This window comes from Leptidea sinapis, chromosome 35, assembly GCF_905404315.1.
Source record: "Leptidea sinapis chromosome 35, ilLepSina1.1, whole genome shotgun sequence".
In the NCBI taxonomy this organism is placed as follows: Eukaryota; Metazoa; Arthropoda; class Insecta; order Lepidoptera; family Pieridae; genus Leptidea; species Leptidea sinapis.
Window position 1 is genome coordinate 7,880,148 of NC_066299.1, and position 25,695 is coordinate 7,905,842.

General features: G+C 34.6%; 1 protein-coding gene across 1 annotated transcript in view; it reads left to right on the forward strand.

The window, feature by feature from the left end:
* LOC126975223 (probable JmjC domain-containing histone demethylation protein 2C) overlaps positions 1–25,695 on the forward strand; it is a 95,897-nt gene that overhangs the window by 47,370 nt on the left and 22,832 nt on the right. Inside the window, exons 4-6 of the mRNA XM_050823017.1 lie at positions 12,872–13,093; positions 18,559–18,643; positions 21,174–21,241. Coding sequence (XP_050678974.1) covers positions 12,872–13,093; positions 18,559–18,643; positions 21,174–21,241 — 375 coding nt within the window. The remainder of the gene's footprint in view (positions 1–12,871; positions 13,094–18,558; positions 18,644–21,173; positions 21,242–25,695) is intronic.

Here is a 25,695-nt window from a genome sequence, read left to right on the forward strand (position 1 = left end):
GGTGCTCCGTGATCATCTGACAACTATGTTAACTTGATATTAATTAAATTAACGGATCGGCAACACTCATATGATTACTCTGCTATTGTCGGCGGTGATCATTTAACGTCAGGTAAAACAAACGTCCTGTAAGCTCGTTTGTCCTCTCTTCAATAATAAAAGTGAACAGGAAAATGATTGAACAACAAATCATAACAATTACAAACATATACAAAAGCTATATTATACTAATATTCAACACATTAAACTTTTGTTCTAATAGCACGTATCTGAGGGTCATTCATTGTACTTATTTAAGAATTATCCTCAAAAATAAATGTTGAACACCTTCGTTGCAGTTAAGTGGGTAATGAACCGTGCTTGCTGTTTTCATATAAGGAAAATAATCTTTCTTCAAGTATAGGTTTGCAGGTAGTATGTACATATATTACGGCACGTGGATAGCACAAAGTTGTTATAAGTATACTCAAGGTTGGAGAAACAGTTTAATCTAAATATTTATTGAATATTTCAATTCAAGTAAATAAAAAATATCCTAGTAACAATACTCTTAATGAAGGCTATTATGATTCAGATTATAGATTTTTTTTTAATTTCAGTTATCTGGTATATCAAGTATTTAGTTTAAAGCCCTGTTATATTCAACTTTATTAAACGTTTTGAGTGAATAGTATTACACTAATTCACTAGCCAGTGCTAGCTAAATAATATAAAATAGTGATATTATATAAGACGAGAAGATATTGTATATAATACATGACCAGAGTGACTTTCCCGTAACAGAAACATTAAGAAATGTGTTAATGGACATATTCTTAGTTTAAGCTATCTAGTAGTTTAAGTTAATGTAGAATTACTTGCCCAAGTTAAGGCTAGATTGTAATGTATGTCGGGCAACATTATAATAACTACATTATTACTCGTGACTCGGTCGGGGTTGGTTTGAGTTATTTAATCATAACGAAAATAAGATTATTATGTTTCAATCTGCACACAACTGCGTGACTGCGAGAAACAACGATAGTAGGGAATATGACAGGTTCTACTTGACTTATCTTACTACATAACCCTGCATATTTAACGTGGATTCTAAAAATAAACAATCCACACAATATCTTTACGGTAAAAAATCCTACAAAATATAGAACCATTGTTTTGCAAACAAAATCAAACCTAACATACAATCGAAACTGTCATCAGCTGTCAAATGGTTTATCGTGTTTTATTATAATTTATTTTTTTATTCGAACAAACTTAAAAATATTGTAACAAAGAACAGACAGCGACAAGTATGCACAAAGTATTTAATCTAAGTTGTGTATAACAAAGGGGTGACGTCTACACGGCCGCGGCGACGTGAAGCTCGCTGCACGCATTGCCGACCCAATTTGTGCCGGCTCTGCGAATGTTTATCCCAACTTGCGAGCCCGGACAGAGTGGGTATATCAAGGACGGTGTCTGCCGAGCAGGGTGGGTTTCCCCGGGAGACGAGCCGCGCCCGCCTCCCCCGGGGGGTGAGTCGGGCCGCGGGCGCTCGTAGCGGTATGTTTTGATGCGCGCAACCCGCTTTATTGATTTTCCCGCCACCACACCCACTCCCCTGGTATTATATACATACTCTGCCAGGTGGCACGGTGTCGCTATTTTCGGGCATCCGGGCTCCCACTCTATGATTGATTGGACGTTACGCAATTTATTTTGCGTTCTGAATTCGTTGAAGTGTCCGCAATTGGGAAAGATAATAAGATTTTCATTGAGTTGTTTTCGGCCTTTCTTTTGTTTGCGTAATGTTTTACAGGCTTCCGTTATTTTTTTTACTTTTTGAATAACTGAAGTATTTGAGAAACTCCTTTTCGTGAGACAGAACTTAAATATTATTAATGAATACGATTACGATAAAATTCTCAAAAGTAAAACTTTCAAGCGACTCCGAGTAATCAAGAAACGTTAATGAAAAACTCAATTAGCGAAATATAGTAATGAAAGTTTCCGAAGCTGTCGGTATGCACGCGAACTAGAAACTGTTGCCGCAAAATTTAAACGAGTAAACTTGTGCAGTTAGCTTGTAGGAAGTATTCCCTCCCGTAGGGTGAGGCAGCCCCGTGCTCCTCTGTTCGGCATTACTCGCTATGACATACAAGTATTTGCTAAATTGTTAACTACATTAGTCTTCGTAATATATTGGGAGATTCGCTGTGTTATTATTCTAGTGGTGCCAGCGAACGAATTTATATATTTGTCTCTTTGATTGGGTCCAGAGAAATCAAAATTATTACCATTAGGCTTACCTAGATGTAGCTGTGCTCCTGTTTTGTCCATATTTTCATTAGTGAGTTCAGTACGATTTCGTATAACAGAGAGAGCAACTTACATATAAATCACGATTTAAAAGACTGGCCATCCAGTTTCCATATACTAACTAGAAAAAATCTAATAAATGTGAACTCTAATCCAATGAAAGAACAAAGAAATAAAACAAAAGCTTATTTCTGAACATTAAACATCATTTGCGGAGATATCGACATGTAGACAGAAGAATAAAGAATTTAATAAAGCAAACTTGAATAAATATTATTTGAATATAGTGAGTTTGAATTTGAGAAAATTCTAACGAGAAAAATATCCGTGAAGTAGGCAAGCAATCGGCGGGTAATTATAAAATATCAAAGGTTCAAGACGTGAAAGATACAATTAATAATCTTCAATTTATTTTCGTACGCTTCCAAAAAACGAGTATTAAAAAGCCATTAAGGACTACCCTATACTCCTAATTGGCGAATATCGTTTGATGAAAGTGGGCGGTTGGCATAGCGATAGCTCTTTTTGTGTAGATAACGAATTTGGTGCTGTGTGGGAGTTGTTTTATTGCCGAGGATTTTGGCATTGAAATAGTCTTGTGAATAATGCTAAGTCATAGTCTGTGCATTCACGTACGATTTCCTGTTGCTATTGTATTATATTTTTTATAGGATTTTAATACTTTTGCTGTTTATTTCAAATGTTGGAAATTCGCTGGAAGCGTTGATATTAATAATTGCATTTGTTGAGTAATTTTCAATTTTAATTTATTTGTGGATAACTATAGGAGGTATGTAATATTCGAAGCTATTACAATATTTCATAAACTGATTCACCGGGATTATAATTGGACGTTCTAGATGTAAAATAACTGTTAATAATTATTGAAATTAAATTAGTTAATATTTTAATTAAAACTGTTGGAGCACATGAGAAAACAAAGGCTAGATAGAAGTATTGCCAATGTTTTCTGGCAGATTTCATTATTTCAATACGGATTTACCTATTCTTTATTTTTTATTCATCGTTAGTTTCCTAAGTACTTCTTCTTTCTTTTATTTATGATTAAGTTCGAGTTTGAAGACTATCTTCCAATGTAAAGAGCTGTTTAGTAATGCATAATATATCAAATTAGTAGTAACGTTTTATTGAATATTATGTTAATTCCAAAAATATGTCAGGCTTCGATATCGAACGTAAATTTTACCGTAATGAATTGTCGTGAGGTATTAGTATACAAAGCTAAAACTTAATATTATATTAGTTGGTAATGGTTTTATGTTTTTATCAGATGAGGTCTCAGGTCATATTAAATCAACGATGCACACACAGAAGAGGATATAGGGTTCATTTTATTTCGAAATTTAGTTTTAGTTTAGTTTGTTTAGGATTGCGATACGACGGTGAAAGAAAGCTATAGAACGAAAGAGGAGAAAAGTGTGTTGCAATGCGTGTGAAAAAGAAGGGAAACCGCTATCTTGAGAGGCTTTCGTCCGCCTTCGTGGCTAAGACGAACGAATTCGCGGGCCAGTGATAGTACATATATATATATAAAACATTAAATGAATAATATAATCTAATATTCCACAGTTCACACAACGAAATGAGATATTGCGAATGTCTCGCTTGAAATGAGCGGGAATATTAATCAACGCCCGTCGTGTCTAGTGAAATATGATTACGTGGAAGTGTGCGAGGACGAGTTCAGTAGCTTTTACGTTTATAATAAACTTTGGAGCGATTTACGCGATGCTTTGACCGCGTTTAGCGCACGATCGTTTTGTTCGGGCCTGTGATATACGGTCTTACGACAAAACTAACTATAAATATATATTTTAGAGTTTCTTGTCTAGTAGTAGCTTTTAACCTCTGTAAAATAGAGTTTATTTTTCTATTTAGCATCTGACAGATTTAAATTCAGTATCGTTTTGCACTGCTGTGAATTCCTTATCGTCGAATAACGCCTTTTTCTGCCGTGAAGCAATGTGAAGTAATGTCACCATTATTGTGTTTCGGTCTGAAGGGCGTCGTAGCTATTGAAATTACTGGGCAAATGAGACGACTCAAGGTGACGAGGCAATTATAGTGCCGCTTAGAACTTGTGGGGTTTTCAAGAATTCTGAGCACTGCATTGTAATGAGCAGAACGTATCAATCACTATCAGCTGAACGTCCTGCTCGTCAAGGCCCGTATTGTCATTATCGATTGACTATTTCAATGATTCCTCTATGACCTAACTAACAAAAAAAAATATTAAACTTTCTTTCATGTTCAACTAAACTTTGAACTACTAACAAATATGTACTATCTAAAATACTTCAACTTCAAAGGTCATTAACAGTTCAATGATTAATCTGGTGTTGCAAAGCTACCAATGGCATTCGTTTAAATTTTTTTGCCGTTTTTTAATTAATTAGAATAGACTCGCTCTTTTGATATTCCTCAAATTTTATGTTAATGAATACACACTTCCTGGTGACAGAAATGTTGGAATATTCCTTCTGAAAACATAGATAATACAAAATATGATTATTGAAAAGAACAGAGTCGTTATAATAATATTAATTTATAATTATACGGGGCAATTTAGCAGCTGGTGAGTTTGAGATGAAAGATTGGTTTGTATTTTTAGAAATGAATTTATTTTCGTTTCGTTTACATCGAAGCCAAATACTAAATATTCACAATTGAAGCTATTTTTTCAAGTTCGAATTAGGTCAGAGTATATTTTAAATTTTTAATATTATGTACTTAAGATTAAGGATTATTAGAAATATAAATGTTTTCGGTTCAATTGTTAGGCTCAATTATTTGTTCCAACATAAATATAATTACAAACTTCCTTTTTTGATCTTGATTTTCTCGGGCTCTTGATGTGCTATATTAAAAATAATTAATGAGGAAATTCACAGTTGTCGTTAAACTGAGAGTTAAAAAAATGGATAAGTGCGGGTCGGACAAGGCCACCGAGGGTTCCATTCAGTTTTTTCAATGATGTTGTTACAAAATGTGTTTTCAGATTTTTCCCTATACGTGAAGTGACGGCACTTTTTGCCAAATTAAATAGTCCTTGGTCAACGACAAAAACCTTTTGAATTATGATTTTTTCACAGCTTCAAAAGTCTGTAGACCTGAGTATATCGTTTTAATTTTAACTCGATACCTCAACGCGTTCCCGACATAAAGGGTCACAGACAAGCATAGTCAAGACAACAAAGTGATACCAAAAAAGTTACTCTTTCAAATAAAACAATATTTTATCTAATGGTATCTTGCGTATTTTGTAGTGTTTTTTAATTTAGATTGCATTTTAACTTCTCGTATGATTTTTGGAAGATTTGAGTTAGAGTTAAAACTATTGTTGATAATTTCGCTAAGTTGTATAAGGATGGATATAGACGATATACATTACATACAGAGATTTACATATAACACGATACCGAAGGAGGCGGAAGCATTGAAACTAACATTGGAAAGGTTTCCCTGAAAAAAATATAATATCAAGTTTATAGCATTTCTTAGAAAGCTCGAGTTAGCATGGTCGAAAATAAAAGGTTATTTATGATTCATTATAAATACATCTCTTAATATAACTACATATAACACTGTATACTTTGATTCCATTTCTACCATAGTTGTATTTTTTATTGCATTGCCTGGTAGGTATACAGCATCACCGGCCTATAACAGTGATTATATGAGCGTCATGCGTCAAGCAATCTATCTAAGACGTAGCGTAATGCGATACGACACCGTCACTCTGAGACTTAAGTCTAGAGGCTCGTGATGGTTGCTGGTACCATGATAGGTATTTGTTGGCATCAACGCTCGACAGGCGTGCCCCTAGCATATTATTTGATGGCTTTTGTAAAAAAGAGAACTTTGACAATCCAGAGGAATACTAAAACTGATATTTATTGATTCTCTGTGGGTAAACAAAGAGTAGAAGTTAGAGAGTTTTCGAGATCAGTTATTTTGAAAGTTTATTGACATCCGCAAATTTAAGTGTATTCCCATGGTAAAGGAAATTTTTATGAATGTAGATCAAATTGCAATTATAATTTCATTAGAACTATCAATGTATCAGGTTTATGATCTATTTGTAGTTTGTATCTACTAAATCAAGTCGCTACTGATCGTCTTGATTCTATGGCGCTGTGTAAAGATCTAGGTTTTCTCTGTATCTTTAAACCGCATATATCACGGGGAGTTCTCAGAGGAATTGTTCGAGTTGATACCAGCAGTTGAATTCCACCACCGGAAGTCACGTCAAAATCCAGAATCTACCCGCGTCTTGTTTAAGTCTGGCATTATAGAACCGTGCATTTTGCGAGGACCAAAGAACCACCTGCCACGCACGGCCATTATGTGAAACAAATTACCGCTTGCAGTTTTCTCGAACCGATACGTGTTAGGGACCTTCAAGCTCAGAGCATATTCCCAACTAAAAGCTGGCAACACATCTCTTAACCCCTGGTGTTGCGGTGTCTAAGGGCAGTTGCCTCACCACATCCCATCACGTGAGCCATTTTTTTTTAAATGAAAATAAGGGACGAGACGAGCATAAAGTTCAGCTGATGGTATTTGATACGCCCTACCCATTACAATTCAATGCCGCTCAGGATTCTTGAAAAACCCCAAAAATTCTGAGCGGCACTACAATTGCGCTCGTCACCTTAAGACATAAGATGTTAAGTCTCATTATCCCAGTAATTTCACTTGCTACGGCGGCCTTCAGACCGAAACAGTAATGTTTACACCTTACTGCTTCACGGCAGAAATAGGCGCCGGATGTGGTATCCATAATCTAGCCGGCATACTGTGCAAAGGAGCCTCCCACTGGTCTTGTCCGTTTGCCCCCTCTTATATATATATATATAAATAAGTATATAAAACTGGGGACTATGGGGACAAACGTAATATACATAATATATATGTTTAGTTTGTTTACATTTGCAAGTGACAAACACTAGCTGTCTTCTTTTTGTTTTAATCAAGTAATTCCCAAAAAAAAGTAGCTCAACGATTTACGACATCAGATGGCTATATTGATAATTTTTTTTGTTTTAAAGCCGTTATTTTCCAAGTTAAGTAAACCGATAGAGCCGTAGCCTAAAATCACGAGACAATAATTTATATAGGTATAACCTAGAATTGCTATTCACAGTGAAGCCTGGCCGGTTAAAGCTAGCTGGTTTAATTGATAAATATCAATTAAGGTTATATTTATGTAAAAAACATCCCTGAAATGGGTTAAAATTGATTATTTTGTTAACTCTACGTATTGATGAAATTAATGACTATGTGAAAACGCAAAATTTCGAATCGAGTAATAAGTTTGTGCGGGCTTGCAAGTCGAACATTGTAACAGTAACAGTGTTATCATGAGTCGTATCACGGGTGTAAAGCGAAGTTGGGGTTCGGCAGGAAATTGAATGAGAGATGGGAGACTAGCGAATGTGTGCCAGACATAATGGCTTCCTGCTTGTTCTTACATAAAACATTGCCCTGTACACGATATTGCTTGATACGGAATCGATCGTATTCATAAAATAATTCTACTTTACTTGACTTTATTAGGAAATTACTCTATTTTTACCGGGATATAATAAAAATGTAGATAATGTTTGCATATTGTTGAACATTTAAGTAAATTATAAAATCTTTCGTGTGACATTATTAACTTTATTATTATAAATCAGCTTTACATACGATTCATCGGTGTTGGTATCAACGATTTAAGTAAATGACATTTTTACTGTTACTTTTTTGGTTAGGCTCTACTGAGACACAGGCCTTCCCCTAGTTTTCCCCCCTCATCTATGTAGCAAGCTTACTTTCTTTACCACTTTGGTAGGTCATCTTCTCATCTCTTCATTTGACCTTTTATACATTTTAAATTTGGTTACCACTCCATTACGTCTTAAAGTCCATTTTTATCTCTTTGTTCTCATTATGTTACCAGTCCAGTTCAATTACTTATTCTTAGCATGAAGTCACTTATAGGTATATTTTAGTATGCTTCACTCCAAACTGCGATTGGAGAAGTATAAGTTTTTGGCTGTTCTTGGTCGAGAATGGCACATGTTGCATACTTTGCTTTTCAGCGACATTGCTATCGAATCGTTCTAAACAATTGCTTTTAAGGGCCAGTATCGTTTCCAAGTATTTCTAATTCTTCTATCACAGTATTTTGAATATTGGTGTTTTATATAAGCTTTCCTAAATATATGTATCAGTATATTTTATAACTTCCTCCTGTATTATTTTATTATCTTCCCTGTTTTGCAATAATTTTTTTTTGCTGGATTTCACTTACAAACCTGCTTTTATAATTTCGTTATGTAATTGCTGTAATATGGTTTTTTATTATAACAATTATAACAATATTATAACAATTTTCCTTATCCTATATTACTACTGAGATTGTCACACATAGAAACATTACATTATATTCGACCAACATGATTTAATTGGATTGAGATTGCCGTCAAGTGATAAGGGAGTGAAAGGTTTCGTTATCTGAACGATCTGTAATGATATATGAACACCGTATAATTTTTTAATACTTTTATTATAAAAGATATTTTTTTGTTTGCATCGCACGCTATCTTGGCTTTTGTTCTTATAGCGGCAATTGTGACAAATTGTCATAATTTCAGCTAACTATTGCGGTATATGGGACACAGCCCGCTGTCAGACAGACCGACATACAGCGGAGACTAAGTTTGTCTCTTTGGGTACGGAACATTAACAGAAACAGTTAATACCGTAACGTTACCGTCGTGACAATCATCAAATGAAAGCTCGTAATCTCCGCAGCACGATACAAACAAGTGAATGGTCGTTACGTAATCGCTGAGTCAGGGCAGTGCGTCCGACGAGTCCACCAGAGCGTGACCCGTCCTGCGAGTCGGTGTTGTAATGCAGTGAAATGCTTTGGCCGTGAAATAATAGGAAAGGGCACGAGTAGACCCCCTCACTCTCCCCCACCCCCCACTGCCACTCGTTCAGCCGTCTCCCTCGTCTGCTCGATTGTGAGCCGTGTTGATAATGCAGGCGGTAGGGAAAAGTGTTTCCAATTTAATAGTAACTGGCGCATTTTGTACGGAAACAATCCAAATACACTATGAGTTTGTCAACAATATAATGAGTTTGAATATCTATGAGTTAGTTCCGTAGATACTAAGTTAATTAAGTTTCTACTGTAATGTTTTTTAGATTTTTCTTTACACTAAAACTTTATTCTAAAATATTAGTTAGATTTGGCCTGAATGTTAGTTTGTAGAGTTTGGATTATCCGCATTTAATCTTACTAACCTCGATTGTTGAATGTTTTATTATCTGTCGATATTAATTGTATTTTATTTAAAAAGCGCAAAAAATAATACTGGTAGAGTTTCTTACGCTATTTCTTCTAACTCAGAGCATTGATTTCAGTACCGGAGATGTTGCTTTTATTGACATAAAAAAGTATTCTAACCGAATCAATTTTGTGAATATAGACTTTTATGACTTCTATCAATGGTTTATAAGTTTATGGGCATATTTCATAAGTAAATAAGATAATACTGTGCAGTTATAATTCACATTCAAGATGTTGTTGAACTTCAATCCACGAATACTCCGCATATTTATAATGTACCCATATTTCTGTCACGAAGTCTCTTTGTGTCGCCGAAATTAAACGTATATCTAATAGGATACAGTAGGCGGCTTGCAGAAGGCTGCATCTGTCGGCCGCAGAGGGAAGGGAAGGGTTTGTGGGAGTTCAACGCACCGGAAACGATCGTTGCTAGCCACACACGTGCTCAGGTGTGTCGGTGTGAGTGCGCGGTGCGTGCAACATTGACATGAACACACATTGTACGTACACATTGGTCCGTAGCGAGGTAGGCTCTGGCTGTGGATTATGGATATTTGCGGCTAGTTAATTTATGTTCGTGATGTTTGTAGTTTTACTTTCTCATGAGGCTGCTTTTTAGGCCCCGTACCCGACCGTAGGTATGTCAGCCGTCTGTATCAGAGCTGAAGTTATGATAGAATGTGTGAAAACTCAATATGGACGATTTGAAAATGACCGCCATTCGAAATTGAACAGTAGCTTCTTCATTAAAAGTTGTTAATATCTATATAGTGTGATTCCGTGTCGCGCTAACGAAAACTTCTTAAGTTCTTCTGCATTAAAAGATCTCTAGTAATCAATAACTACCAGCATATTATTATAATATTGTCTGTGAACAACTAAATTGGCGATCACGTAATGCCTGTATAGCAACAAATAAACCTTAGCTATGGTATTCATGCCGATTGCTGATGTTGAAGAATTACACAAAAAATAATATTTGACACTTATTAGAATTTATATTTATAAAAAGTATCAAATATTGACCTTAGTTTTCAGTAATAGCGTTCGTTTTAATCTTTTTAATTCGTGAGGTGACCACTATTAGAACATACTTGTAAAATAGTGGAACTATTCCTCTATAATCAAAGAAAGAGTCAAAGGTCTAAAACACATATGTGCGTTCCTGTTCTTACGTGTGAAATGTCTGCAAACACAAACTCATTAATATTGAACACTTAATGCGAAATGTGTGTTTGCATTACTTATGGAATGGAATGTCGATCAGCATAAATGTTTAGTTTGTGTAACACGTAATATTCGAATTGTTTTGCTGAGCAAATTGGAAAATATATTATACAAATGACGCATTGAATTCGCAACATTCTGCAGATACAAACATTCTGGCAGATTGTTTATTTTGTACGGAATTCGGGTAAATAGGATTTGAGTATTGAATCTGTTGGATTGTATTTCATGTTTTGGTAACATTACCATGTAGATCATAATTAAAATCTGAAGTTAACGTAGTATTCGTAGTATCGCATAATAATTTTTTAAGGATTGAAAACATAACATGATCTTTTTATCTCATACAGGATGCAAAGTATAGGAAATGGTAGTTTTCTTTATTATATAACATGTTAAAATGGGGGAATAACACGCATATTAATTCATAATCCTTCATTAGTATTAACTAGTAAGACTTTTTGAAGATTCGCTCTGTTATACCGTTGATATTGTGTTTGTTCTATAATTTCTAGAAAAAACAAACGAAACGGTTTTAACGTATGGCCATGACAATTAATCGATACCGTTTTTTATGGAAGAGGAAATAGGACCGTTTGGATCACTTGATGTGTGTGTGTTTTTATTGTTGTGAGATATATCGTAATAGTAATCGTTGTTGTATGTTAGATCAATAGGTATGTAACCAATGTTTGATCTAATTATATTTCCCTAGCATCATATTCCTGTAATTACTCAATGTAAATCGGTTAATTAATCATCTAATATTGCTTTCGGACCTCACACTTTATCAATCATTCAAACTCAAATCAATCATATTCTTTCCTCCTACGCACCGATAGCCAATTATCACACTCAATAGATAGATAGAATATATGTCTAAGTCTTGACTATCATACTCGTTAAAAATACAGACGATAAGTACCTTTGTGAAGGTACTCGTACATTGCAATTCATTATCTTATTATTATTATTTCAAAATTACAAGTATTATTTTTATTTCAAGTAGGTCCGTGAATGACAGTTCTAAGCAATGATATTATAGTATTGGTTCTAAGGTGGCAAACAAAGAAAATCTACGCATCCTCTGTTCATCAATTTACTCTCCAATTTTTTTGAAGTTGGATGACGAATAAAAATCTGTGCTGAAACATAAATATTACAGAATGCTCTTTTTAAAAATTTCTTTGTAAAGTAATCATAAGTCACTACCGAAATGGAACGCTTTTATGTTTTTTTATTCTATTTGGAAAGCAGTCACGAGTTCAAATGCATCACTATGGACCGGTAACGGCAGATAAATAGGTCACAGTCTAATAAACAAGTCTCGTTGACTGTCTTCTGGTTTAATTGCACGATCTATCTCGGTCCAGGCTCGCTGGCAGTTTGTTAACTATGTAATATACTACACTAGAGTGACACGAGATTATTGGCTTATTTATACACGTGGTGCGATAATTATTACATTAATAATTGCAGTTACTATCTATGTTTGTACAACAGTGATTATGTTAGTGTTGATACTTTTTTTGTTGTTATTTTCTTAGACGCAAATACGTAATTAAATAAATATGGAATGAAAACACTGTTTTTTTTTTTATTATTAATCGATGCATTCATGCAGATAATAATCTAGTTTAATTATTTCGTTCAATGGTTTAAGCAGAACAAAGCTATGCATCAGCATACAGTGAAAGTGGAAGGGAACGAATAGCTAATCAATGTTAGTCATTGTAAGCAATCATGTTAGTTTCAAAAATTCGCGAACATTCGACATTCATCGTCACCTTCCTAACAATTTTTTCAAAAACAGGTGGGGTGAATGAACAGTAAGAAAATTTCGTATAAAACCAAATTCACACTACTATTTTGCATAATTGTAATCTGACTCATATACTAGGGCGTATAATACCGTCTCCATCACACAGCACTGCCTCATCGGGACTCATGCACTTATAATGACCGTAGTGTTGTTGACAGGAATGGGACGCCAGGCTGGCTGGTTCAGAGAGCGCAGTGGACGCAGCGGTGCTGGCAGCAGTGGGCAGCGAGGCGGCAGAGTGGCGCACAGTGCAAGACGGTCAGAGGATCCTGACGAGCACGCCTTCGGTGCTGGGCGGGTGCCGGGCGCAGGTGTACCGGGCCGCCGGCGCCACGCAGTGGTACACCGCCGTCATCGTCGGAGTTAACGACCACACGGGGGTAAGACGTTCCTTCTTATTGCTCTGTAATAAAAACTCACGGACATGGTAGCTTTTCCAGTCTTCTTTTAACCACAATCGTGACATACAGCCTAATCTGGCTTCTCCCATCAACAGTTTCATTGTTTTATTTTATGGAAAAGGAGTTTGTCTCTTGCAACCCCAGAGGAATCACTAGAGGTGTTCACGCTTTTTGGAGGTACCCATGTCGTATCGTCCCGGAAACACCGCACAAGGAAGCTCATTTCGCAGCTTTGTTGTACGTAGAAGACCGTACCATGAAAACCGCACTCTGGAGAAACGCTATACATCCAGATTATCCATCTTACATTCTCTCATGTTCTTGATATGTCGTCCTTTCCCTGCACAAGATGAACCTGCATTCATCCATGCTGATTAACCTGCAACTGCATCTGTAATTCCATATATCATAGTCACTGTATAAGTTAAACATGATTCAATATTCTTGTAGTGTAGTGTAGTGTAATGTATAATTAAAAGATTTGCATATTTAATTGTTATTCCTAATAAAATAAATTTTTAAATTAAATAATCGGCACACAATAAAGTCACCATAGTTATTATTAAGACAACATTCTCGGAGACTACATGATTGTTACTGTTACAATCAAAACCGTTCAAGGAAAAATTTAAGTTATTTAAGGTTTTTATACGATTAAATTCGAACCGGAAAATACAAAACTTAAAAGTCTTCACGCTTCTTAGCTCCAAGGCGAGGGAGAGTTTCCTGAACGGATTGAAATTGATCTTCTGATGACTCTTGACCACAACGTCCGTCCTATCTATCATTAGCCACTTTTTTTCTTACATTATCACTTTTATTTTATGCTATAAAATTATCGAAGAACTTACAATTAGTTCCTGGTTAATAAAATATCAATCATGTGTTTCAAATCAATTTTCAACAACGGGGAAATTATTAAGAAAGGTTCCGCAAAAATGTAATAAAATATATTGTAAATAAATAATTAATGTGTATTCTTGATTTGTTTAGTACCTTTGTTTGATGTACATGTTTGATAGATTTTGTTAATTTCTTAATTTCATTACATCATAGAATGGTTGTTTTATGACTTATACTTATTTTATTATTTTTCATTCGATTTCACACATATTTTAGCATGCGGTTTTCACCTTAAAAGGTAATGCGTTTAGTAGTAAGACCTATGTAACTTAGCATAATTATAAGTGTAATATTGTAATTACCACTGGTGAATCTAAATAAATAAATAAATTAAAAGAAACATTTATTGAGGGACATCAAATTTCACACAACCAAAATACTGAAGCAGTATGCAGGCAAGCAATCAAAATATCTCGTTAAAATAACTTTCCAATAACAATGTTACAATCGATAGCCGTGTATATAATTAAGGAAGCGTTGTATCTAGATGGACATTAAGGCGTGTTCAGTTAACTGTACAGGCATTCTACAACATAATTCCGATACAGGAAGTTCTCAGTAGAACCTGTTTCGTTTATTGAACGAGACGTGGCCGGTATTCAGCCTGATAAAGATAGATTTATAAGGACACGTCAGCCATGCCACTCGTACTATATGCGTGGTAAAAGTTGTTGAAACCTAAAGGTGCACGCCGCACTGTAGCTTTCCAATTATCCACATTTTTGGTATTCAACTATTTGAGGTATTACGTGTTGGTATTTGTCGCTTTTAATGTCTTCTAAAATTAGTAGTATAATAACATATTTACTCTCTTCACCCATTCCTTCATGTTACCTAAATTTTCAGTAGCATGCCACATGAATTTGCCTACTAGTTCTGAATGTAATAAGGCGAGGAAAAACATTATTGTAAAATTTAGATCAGAAGAAAATTTAGATAAGAAAAGAAAAAATCTTATACTGATTATCTTTGGATAAATAATTCGGACTTGATAAGTAACGAGTATCGAGAGTTGAAGTCCATTTTCTCCATTTTTTTATTTTTCATCAAAAACTGATGAGCGCCATTCATCTACATTTGGAGTTTTTGTAGCATATGTTTTTAAAGTATCCAAAGTTTTTGTAGTAGTATAGTATCCGAAGATACAAACATATGAACAACATTTGCATGGAATGTTGACAAAATTTCGAGGAACTTTGAAAGCTGTTTCAGTATAATCTTCTTCAATCATGCTACAACGTTATTATAAGCATTAAAGTTAAACATTTTGTGCTCTATTTTTATATACGCTTTTTTGCATAAGTTTTATAACTTATAAAATCGCCACAAATGACAAAAGAAAAAATAACTTTTTCCTTTTTATTTGACGAACGGCCTGCCCTATTTTTGTTGTATAAAACGGCAGAGCAACAACAGAGTTGCCAATATTGAGAATGTTGTTAACAGAACTCTCCGATTCCTCCTTTAAATGGGCAAAACTTTACGTAATTATAATTTCATAACACACATCAAACTGTTCGGATATCTGTCAGAGTTCCGAAGTACTCCATTCTGTCCCGAACTTTGCTATATAATTACAGTTAAAAAGTTGGGACGTTAAACAAATTTATACAGCGAATTAACGAGTACCAAAGTTCGCAGTTTGGAACGTCCGAGACGTCAGAGTTACAAGTAGCCCCCTGTTCCCCCTTCCTGGTAACACAAACTTACTTCACCAAGTTGCCTCTTTGTTTCCAACAACTTCGCTGAACTTGTTCCATTAATCTAAACTTATTATGTTTATCGACATCTTCTACAATAATAATTCTATTTGTTTTCTGCCATCAAGGTGATGATTGCATAAATTTTCCTTCAATCGTCAAACATTTGAATTGACAAGTATTGTTGTCCTTTGGTTAAAATTTTCAATGAAATTCATCATTTTCACTTTATAATCAACAGGATTACCATTATTTGGATTGTTATGGATGATTATGCAATGAGATGCGAATGTATTACGCGCTATCTGCGTAATACATTCGATGTTATTAGCATTTACCCTCCATGGTAACTCTCTTTGAATTGTATATTGACTTGAATTATTAATATGAATACAACTCTCTCAAGAGTTGCTAATGCTGGAAGTCAGTACTTTTCAGTTATATTTTTTGTCGTATTTTAATTAAATAGTAGATTAATTCAGACTAAGTTCAATAAAGAAGGTTCTTTATATTTTTTTACTAATAAATCCGTTATATTACGAGTTACCATCACTACTCGACGTCTATTGTGCGTCTGTTTAGCGGAAAAACACCCTGGATTGAAGACCTTGTAAGTCCAGTGCTAGTTGTACCATTCTACACACAATTTTTGAATATCTTCGCAGGGGTGTGTACTTTTTTCTCACGATCTTTTCCTTCACGGCAAGCAAGCATTGTGTAAACGTATAAAAGAATTCAGAAAACCGAAGAGACATTGCCTACGTGTCGGACGAGGATCGAAATATGAACTTGCGCTTCCCACACGAAAGGTCCTAAAACCGTGTCACCAACACAGCCTCTTTGTTAATTACTTAATTTTGAGAAAACAATGCTAAGACGTACGGACTCATTCATTTGTCCTCGTATGAAATTTATTATTCTATGTATGAAAACTCCATGCTACAAAACTTTTTAAATTAACTTATAAATTTAAAATTAAACTGTAAAAGTAATGATGGACCTCGTAAAGGAAGGTCAAAGAGGATGTAAATACTACGTAATAATAGGCGGGACTGCCTAAGTTCAAATTGAACTTGAGTATGAAACATGCAGTCATTCGACATAATTTTGAAATAGTAGTAAATTACAGTAAGGCGATTGGCGACGAAGTATAATCCGGCTAAGTTTGAAATTGAATAGTTGCTTAAAACGTAGTGGATTTCGGATTTCTACATTTTTCGCAAGATTATAACCGTCATCTGTCAATATATCAATTACTTACTGCACGTTTCATACAATCGAGTGAATCGCTTTCTTCTTAGAGTAAAGCTGGGCTGTGGAAGGTCACGACCGCGTAAAGGAAAGAGACCTATGTGAAAAAAATAAATTTCGAAGCATAGATATCATGCCACGCTTCCTGATAGTACGCCAGCTGTATTGAAAAAAATATTTTTTACGGTTTTTAATCAAAATATGTGTTCCGATATTTTGCATGAGCTCTGCAAAAAAACGTATGCTCTTGTCTATGTATTGACATACGCATTCCATTTTAACTGTTTACTTAGGCTACACCTACTAGGGTGGCATATCAAGGGAGGTGGTCGGCTATCAGAATTTTATGTTTAGCTCCTAGCAACAAATATTTCTGCTAGAAATTACATTTTACACGTCGTTTTAGTCCTTTAATCCGGTTTGGAGAACGTAATAATTTTGGTGAGACTATGGGTAATATTATATTATAAATTGTAGTAAGTATACCTAATACGTGTCTGCCTATCAAGTAACTGTTAAAAGGTTCAGTTCCCGCTTGGAACATTGAATGTTCTCGTGGTTCTGAATCCGAATGCTATCCATCAGGAACCCTATCACCAAGACTCCGCTGCCCACCCGGCCGTCTGTTTGTCAGGGCCCTCTCTCATTCCGCAGGAATGAAAGTGATTTAAAATGGGGCCCTTTTTGGATTTGAACTTCATGTATAACGCGTTAATAACTAAATAAATGTTTAAGTATTTTTTTTAAATATTGGGGTTAACTGAGATATGTATTATATTAAATTAAAGTTTGGAGTTAATTTTGTTTAGCTATTCCAAAGAAGTCTAACTTAACATGCACTCATACTTATGTTGGAAGCACAAAGCAATATGACTTTTTTTCTCACACGTGTATTAAATAGGGCTTGTTTTTAGAATTTACTATAAAGCCTTCTTAAAGCAACGTTTTATTTATGAAAATGGATACTATTTTATAATCGTTACATTATTTGCGTCAGAACTCACGTAGATTTATTATTCTTCGATACCGTTCTAATTTTGTTCGAACGTATTATTCAGGTATTGAATGAATGTAACAAGAACACAATCCAGACGGCCATGTTTGTTTTGGTTGGAAGTAGGCGTGAGAAAGTTTCAATAGGTATTTGGGCTGTTTACCGACAACACCAGCTGCTAAGCTAGGGTTGACAGACACATTCTCGCTATAATTTGAGTGCTCTCTTTGTCTATCAGCCATCGATACTATTTATGTCATGTCATATTTTAGCGCCAACCATTAATATAGTGCAGTTGATATACTAGTAAGATGTCAGAAAATAAATATTAATTGTTCTTCATTAGTGAGAACTATATTTATAATTGTTATTTATAGTCAGTGATAAAGGCTTATTTTATTGATTCTATAATAAAATGGTATTTTGAGGCGCTGAAATAATATACTGAATTTTACGCAATATTCTAGGACGTTGGCAATTTCAGCTAATTGGCAACCCTATGCGAAACTTGCGTTTACTTTAAGATTATTTTATTTGTTTGTCGTTGAATGTTTCACGATGTGTTTATGTTTGATTCTTGTTGTGTTGATGTTCAGGAGCTGACGGTGACTGATGATACCGTCCTGGAGGAGCACAGCGAAGACCCAGCGCTGGTGCAGATGAGGCTCCTCGGTGATGGAGGTAATCTTCTTATTAACTAAACAATTAAGAGCCAAGTAATGTACAATGTAGATAATCTTGAGGGAATATAATATTTTTTTTATGAAAATGGAAGACGAACTAGCGTAGCTACGGGTCACCTGGTGTTGACCGACTTAGGAGTGAAAATAGAATTTATTAAATTTAGTTTTGATGTATTTTGTGAGAATGGGAGATCTCTAACAAGGCTGGCCCTCACTTTTTCTATGCGGTCTGATGTAACTAGCACAAAAGTTATTTTACGTCTATTATCTTGGGTTGTAAAGATTCAAACTGAATTAACTGATCCCAGTGGTCCGAATCTAATTTACTATCACTACCGCCTAGAGGAATCACACTAGCGTTGCCGGCCTTTGAAATGACGTAGACAGGATAGATTATAGTAGATTGAAGGCTCAGATCTGGGATATTCTATTGAATAGGACCAGATCAAACAAGAATAGGAGAACTTGCACTAAATGGTTGATCAAAATGAAACAAGTAGGAAATTTCGTCAGGCAAATGACGGTGCGTTTATTGTCTGCCCAAACCCTCTAGGAGACAAGCGTCATTTATTTAACGAATAACAACTACCAACTAGATATACAGTTAATTCCGTGCTTATAATTTTATATTTGTAATATTTAGTAGATACGGATACATATTTAACCTATAGGCATGCAGCATTGATTGTATGTATGTATGTAGGATGACTAAAATAAAAATAAAATAACAAAAAACAACCGACTTCAAAAACACTATTCCAAAACAATAGATATAATATGCACTAAAAAGTATAAAAATAATTGCGTATTTTTATACAATCTAATAAATACATCTAATTCTAGCCGCGGCCCCGCTCTCGCCTCTCGCCTTTTCACGTCTCGCGTGCGACTCAAGCACAACTCACCTGTACAATATATGTAGTGACACACCTACCTTGGCTGACACTGACTCAAACCTCCTTTTTTGAAGTCGGTTAATAATCTACGTAACATTGCAATTCTATTTAAGATAACACACTGCAATATAATATTTATTTGCAACGGCAAAAGTAGTATTTAAACAGCTAACAGAAACTATAAGCCTCTTACCGATGACAGCTTACGTCACCCATATAGTTCGTGCTGCTATGACTTTACAACAGTTTGTGATGGTTCGTTTTGTATATTTTAATTATAAGGACTATTACTGATCTTGGTTTTTAATCAACGTCGAACGATTTAGCGTGGCCCAATATTACAAACAGTCTAATCTTGGATAAAAGAGGATCACACTTTCCCTGTTGGATTGAATTTTTTTTTTGCAAAATAAAGTTGTACAAAAAGGGCTTATCAACACTAAAATTCATTAATAGTGTGCTCTTGGCACAATAATCGGTAAACGTAGATAAAGAACACCTCAATAAAGATGGGTTTTGGCCGGACAAAAGCAAAAATCTACGAAACCAAGAAATATTCTTAACATCGAATCCAAAATTTTTGCTTAATGTATACAATACATTCCTTATTTTTTACTAACACGAGAAAGTCACATTTAAATAAAATACTTTTAATGTATTCGTGTAACTGAACTTGGGACGAGTGGTTAAATTTAAAACATTATTTATTATTTTCGTTTCGGCGTCTTTCAAGAGCAACGTTTTAAGGAAGACTATCTTATACACTAAAATTATTTGCCTCCATACGAAAGATGCTAAAGCAAGCTTTAAATTCCGCATAATATTTCTTTGATGTAATGCCGTCTAGTTTCAGATGAAACGGCCTGATTGATTTAATCACTCACAAGTTGCGCGAGCACAGACAATCACTCAACACGAGTCCATTAACCCGAAATTGTATTTACCAGATGTTAAATGTGTACGTAAACATTGATCGTGTGCATATGTGTCTAAACTCTAACCACAGATTAGTGCTGAATAGGAACATCTTGTTAATAAACAGGGTGTCGTATAGCTTAGTTGTTCGCGTAATTGGATGCACGAAGCCATAGAAAATGAAGCAATGATCGCAACTTCGTAGGCGTCGGGTGGGCGATTCGCATTATAAAATGGGACTTTGTTGTTTTGATACGTGGAAATCCTAGCCAGGGAGACACTATTATATGCAAAAGTCACAATTAAACTCTCTTTAAATTCGCGCTCTTCATGACACATAAATTCAAAAAAATTGTATTATAATTGCTTGACTAAATATTCACAATTACAAAATACTGATAAAATAATAACTATTTACCAAAAATAAGAAATTGTGATCTTTATTATGTCCTAGATATTATTTTCACCGTGTATGTTGATTACTACATATATGGCCACTATTTAGAGCCTTTCCATTTTCGGAGCCATAGAAATACACGGGGATATAGTCATTTACTCGTTATTAAAAGCTGTTTAAATATAATGCCAATTTAAAAACTGCAATGTAAGACGTCAGTTATGTGTTAAGATTGACATGAGCTTTTGATTGATTGAACTTTTTCACCTTGAAATCGTCTTTTTAAGTTTATCTAAGCTTTGAACTGTTTTTTGTTTCAGTTATTGAGTCCATAATGCGTGGAGAAGTTGTTGGGGTCATGCCTAGAAGATCTCGATCCAATCTTCAGGTAAGTCGTTTTATAAATTATGTGTATTGGGGTTATATGCAAAGTTATGATAAAAATTATATCTTAAATGTTTACCTCGTATTGCGTTGTCAGCAAATTGTATATTGTTGTTCATTACCTGTACGATCTTAATTTGGAGTAAATATTTATTTAATCTGAATAACAATAGTTCATTTTGTGATTTTTTTAAATCGGATGGCAATTTGAATGCAATTATTAAATAATGAACTCCTTGCCAGCGAGGCAGGCACTCATATCAACACAATGTTCTAGTGTTGTCATTCTATAGATTTTACGGGATCTTCAGACAGGAGTGTCCGAAAAGGCTCCAAGTTGAAATCATCTCTTGAGCGTCTGTTGTCTCATGTATATTCTGTTAGATAGACAGTGACAGAAATACCCACGCTTTGAACGTTGATTACGTACCACAGCTTCTAAATACGGAACTTGGAGACATAATTAGGCTTGCAAGCGTACAGAAGAGGTAATGAATGATAAATGCGTACATTTATATCTATCTAGCAGTCCATTATTTGTGTTCCTGTCGCTGGCGCCCGGTGACTCACGCGACACTTTTAACCAGGGCTTCATGTCCAGTTCTACTGAACATGACTGGACTGACTAATAGGATCGTCACTTTTAGACTTACATTATTAAAATATCAAATAACTACTTTGAAGTGACCTGAGATTAAAGAATTGCTTATAGATGAACTTGCTTATCAACCAAAACCGACTTTAATAAAGGAAGATGTGATTAATATATATTTTTATATTTATACAGATGTTTTTAAATTTTAAATTATACTTCAGAACTCTGCTATTTATGACGAGATTTAAACAATTTTTTTAATAATTAGAAAGATCTGCCATAAATACAATGTTCACTTTAGACCTCTAGTTAAGCGATTTAAAATTTGTTTTAAGTAGATATTTTTATAAATACGTTTTGTCTTATCGTTTTATCAAATATTTTTAAATACATCATTATCTAAAATAATATCTTAGGGATCCAGGTGTTGTATGGACATGACCACTTTATCATCAGGTAACCCTTATGCTCGTTTTTTAACCGGTCTTATACAATAAAAAAAAACCTAAAAAAAATTAAATCCCTAACGGTCCTTATGGTAGTGAACGACAGATTGTTGATTGTCAATATTTATAATTTAAACATTCCTGCAATTCTGAATATACTTACAACACATTCTAACACCTGGACGTGGAAAATATACAATGATCACAATGGGTTCGACCCCGGTATCTGTGTCGAACATAGGAATCTTATTAAAAAGATTTCTCTTTATTTAAACTTCAATGGATGGAAAAATTAATAAAAAAGCTCTGCAGATACAATATTTTTTTTTCATTAAGGAATTACGAAAATTGGAGCCAAAAATCATTTTTTGCTTAATTTTTTCCATTAGCACTTTTTCGATAAATCTTTCTACCCCTCTAAACATATGTGGACAAAAACCATCGTGAAAAACTGTGATGTGTAACAGTCAATCTTGACCTGGTCTTTCAATTTGAGCACTCGGCTCTCGAAAATCGCCTCCCAATTCGTGGAATGAAATGTAACGCTTAGGTCGAGATTACCAAACTTTCATCCATCATCGCTATATAAACTTATGCAGTCTATCTTCGGATATCCATTATCAGCTAAGTCATGGCTAAACAAATTCAAATGTTTAGCTCTTCTCAGTAACTGACACTAAGCCGTAGATCGAAGCAGATCCATATACTGCAAGTTTCACATAGCACAATGTCTATAATAATTAAACATAAGAAATATTGGTAGGGAGTATCAAATTTGCGACACACATATTAATGGATTAGAGACAAATATTTATAAGATGCGAAGCTCTTGAATTACTCTTAGCTCAGTTTGGCAGAATAGAATGTATATATCACAATGTAATTCTGTTTCTGTAATAAATGAAAAAAAGAAAGTAATTACATGTTAGCGAATAGGAGTAGAATGTTAAAATATCAAACCCATCGCTGAACTCGTTTGAATATTGAAATAGCAGAAGCAGCCCGACCCAGTACGGTCGCTCCGACATTGTTTTAAACTAATGTTAATCGTGGCTCTAGTTGGGTGCAAGCGGAATGTTAGCCTTTGAAACTTTTGCACTGAGATAACTTAGCCTTAGAATCAGAATTCGATGATTAGCTAGTGTTACTCTTCATAAACACGTCTGTGTTCTTTGATCACTTCTTGAGATGAGCATGAAATTGCTATTCGGTTTTGTTGAGGCGGGTATTCTCTTCCCTAGCATTTGGCGAGGGGTTCACGAACAGTCCATTCTCGTGAACCGCATTGCCTGAGCGCGATGCTATGTCTTCTCATTTAAGCTCAACTTTTCCGAAATGGTAGTTAGTATAAGTTAAAATGAAACAATGCAATTCATAAGTTATATTTTTTAACCTTAATAGTTCAACTTCTTACTTTTCAATCATAACCTAATTGTAATTCAACGGATGTTAAAAATACATCCTTGTCTTGACGAGAAGCTTGGCAACACAGATAAAAGGTTTCCTTCACACATTTGATATCTAATATTAATATGTCAACCTTTATATACGTACATTACGTACGAAGCAACTCAATTTCATGCTTGTATAAATCTCAAGGACCTTCATTCAAGTATTGACCTTCTCGAATGTCAGATGAAACGTTCGACAAATTATTCCCTTGCGACTAATTAAACTAGAACTTCAATCGAGAGAATTCATTCGTTTGTGAATAATATCGTACTCAAGTTACAAAAGAACTTTGATTACTTATGACGTACTTCGTTCTTTATTTAAACATTTACTGTTAATGAACGAATTCTTTTTTATCACGTTTAGAATTAGTATTGTCTTTATAAACTGTGGCTTTTCGTGATGCCGCTAATTCCTGGGTAGTTTGGCTCGGATCGGCTTTCACCATCTCTTTCAATTCATTGTTATTCACCTGTGTAGGCTGTCTTCCACGTGGTTCGTTCTTCAAATCAAAGTTTCCACCATGAAAGCGTTTAAACCAAAATCGCACGGTGCGTTCATTAGCAGTCTACTCTCCAAACGCAACATTTTTATTGCGAGCTGTTAGTCATCCGATCCAAATCATCCGAATTTCCGAAGTATCCATCTTTCTTGTCTAAGCTGATTAAAAAAGCAACTGATAGTCGATAATCGAATGTTGCACATTTTTTAAAAGAAGAAATTCATAGATACCATTTGAAAAAAGTTTAACTCAAAAATCTCAAACCATGAAGGTTCTATGTCAATTCGAACTACCCACCTGTTACAATTAAACGGCAATTTCATACTTTAATCCCAATTATAAACTCGGTCATTGCGCTTGTTATAATGTTTCTCGATGGTAAAATTTTATGAAATATTTTTTTCAGTGGCGTACGTTTTTCCTTTGCGTACCACAAAAGAAGTTATTTTGATTTACCATCCATACCATATTAGGTTGTTTTAATTTTTCGGACAAGATTTCTCCATATTCTTTAATCTTACTGTTTTGATTGGCAGTTCTTTACAAATCACAAGAACGGCTTGAAAGTTAGTAAACACAGTAAATATTCCTATCACAGGTTCCGAAATCAAACATAATATTATGGTTTTTTAATTGTAACAGTCTTTTAGTAGAGACCAACTTTGCCTTACATTTTTTGCAGTCATTTATTTTTAAAGTTCAGATACATAATATTAGCATATTAGGTACTTACCTATAGATTTGTGGGTCTTATATAATGACGTATTGTATATCAGTTCAAAATTGTGTAGTTTCTATATCTTCTGTCTAATTGCATGAGTGACAATGTAAACAAACCTGAAAAGTTTTTCTCAACTGACAACATCTCAGTATGTGTGGCTTAAACAATTTCCTGTGATATCGTCTTGATACCGCCATGGAACCATCTCTCAAATATTTGTATTAGGTTTCTAGGTGATTGTAAAATATGTTGAGAGGTTAAGAGGGGGTTCATGTCGAGCTCTGTCCTCCGCACTCACCCTCCTCACCCTTTGTGCTTAGATGCTGAAGGCTTTGTTTACTTTGTTATAGAACATTGTTTTATTGGTTTCCCTCTATCATACAATTTAATATCGTGTTTCATATTATAAATTTAATAATAATATAACTTACGTTATTTGTTTCTTTTATTTCGGACAAATTTTTTGCAAAAGCAATCTTTCTATATTACATTTAGTACTTATTACCATTATTAAAATAAACCATTCAGTTGTATTGTGTGTATCAAATTAATATTATATAATCTATACTAATATATAAAGCTGCAGTGTTTGTTTGTTTGTTTGAACGCGCTAATCTCTGGTACTACTGGTCCGATTTGAATGATTCTTTCAGTGTTGGGTAGTCCATTTATCGAGGAAGGCTATAGGCTATGTTTTTTTTTTTCAAAATTAGGGATCCGTAATATAATTGCTATTTTGTAA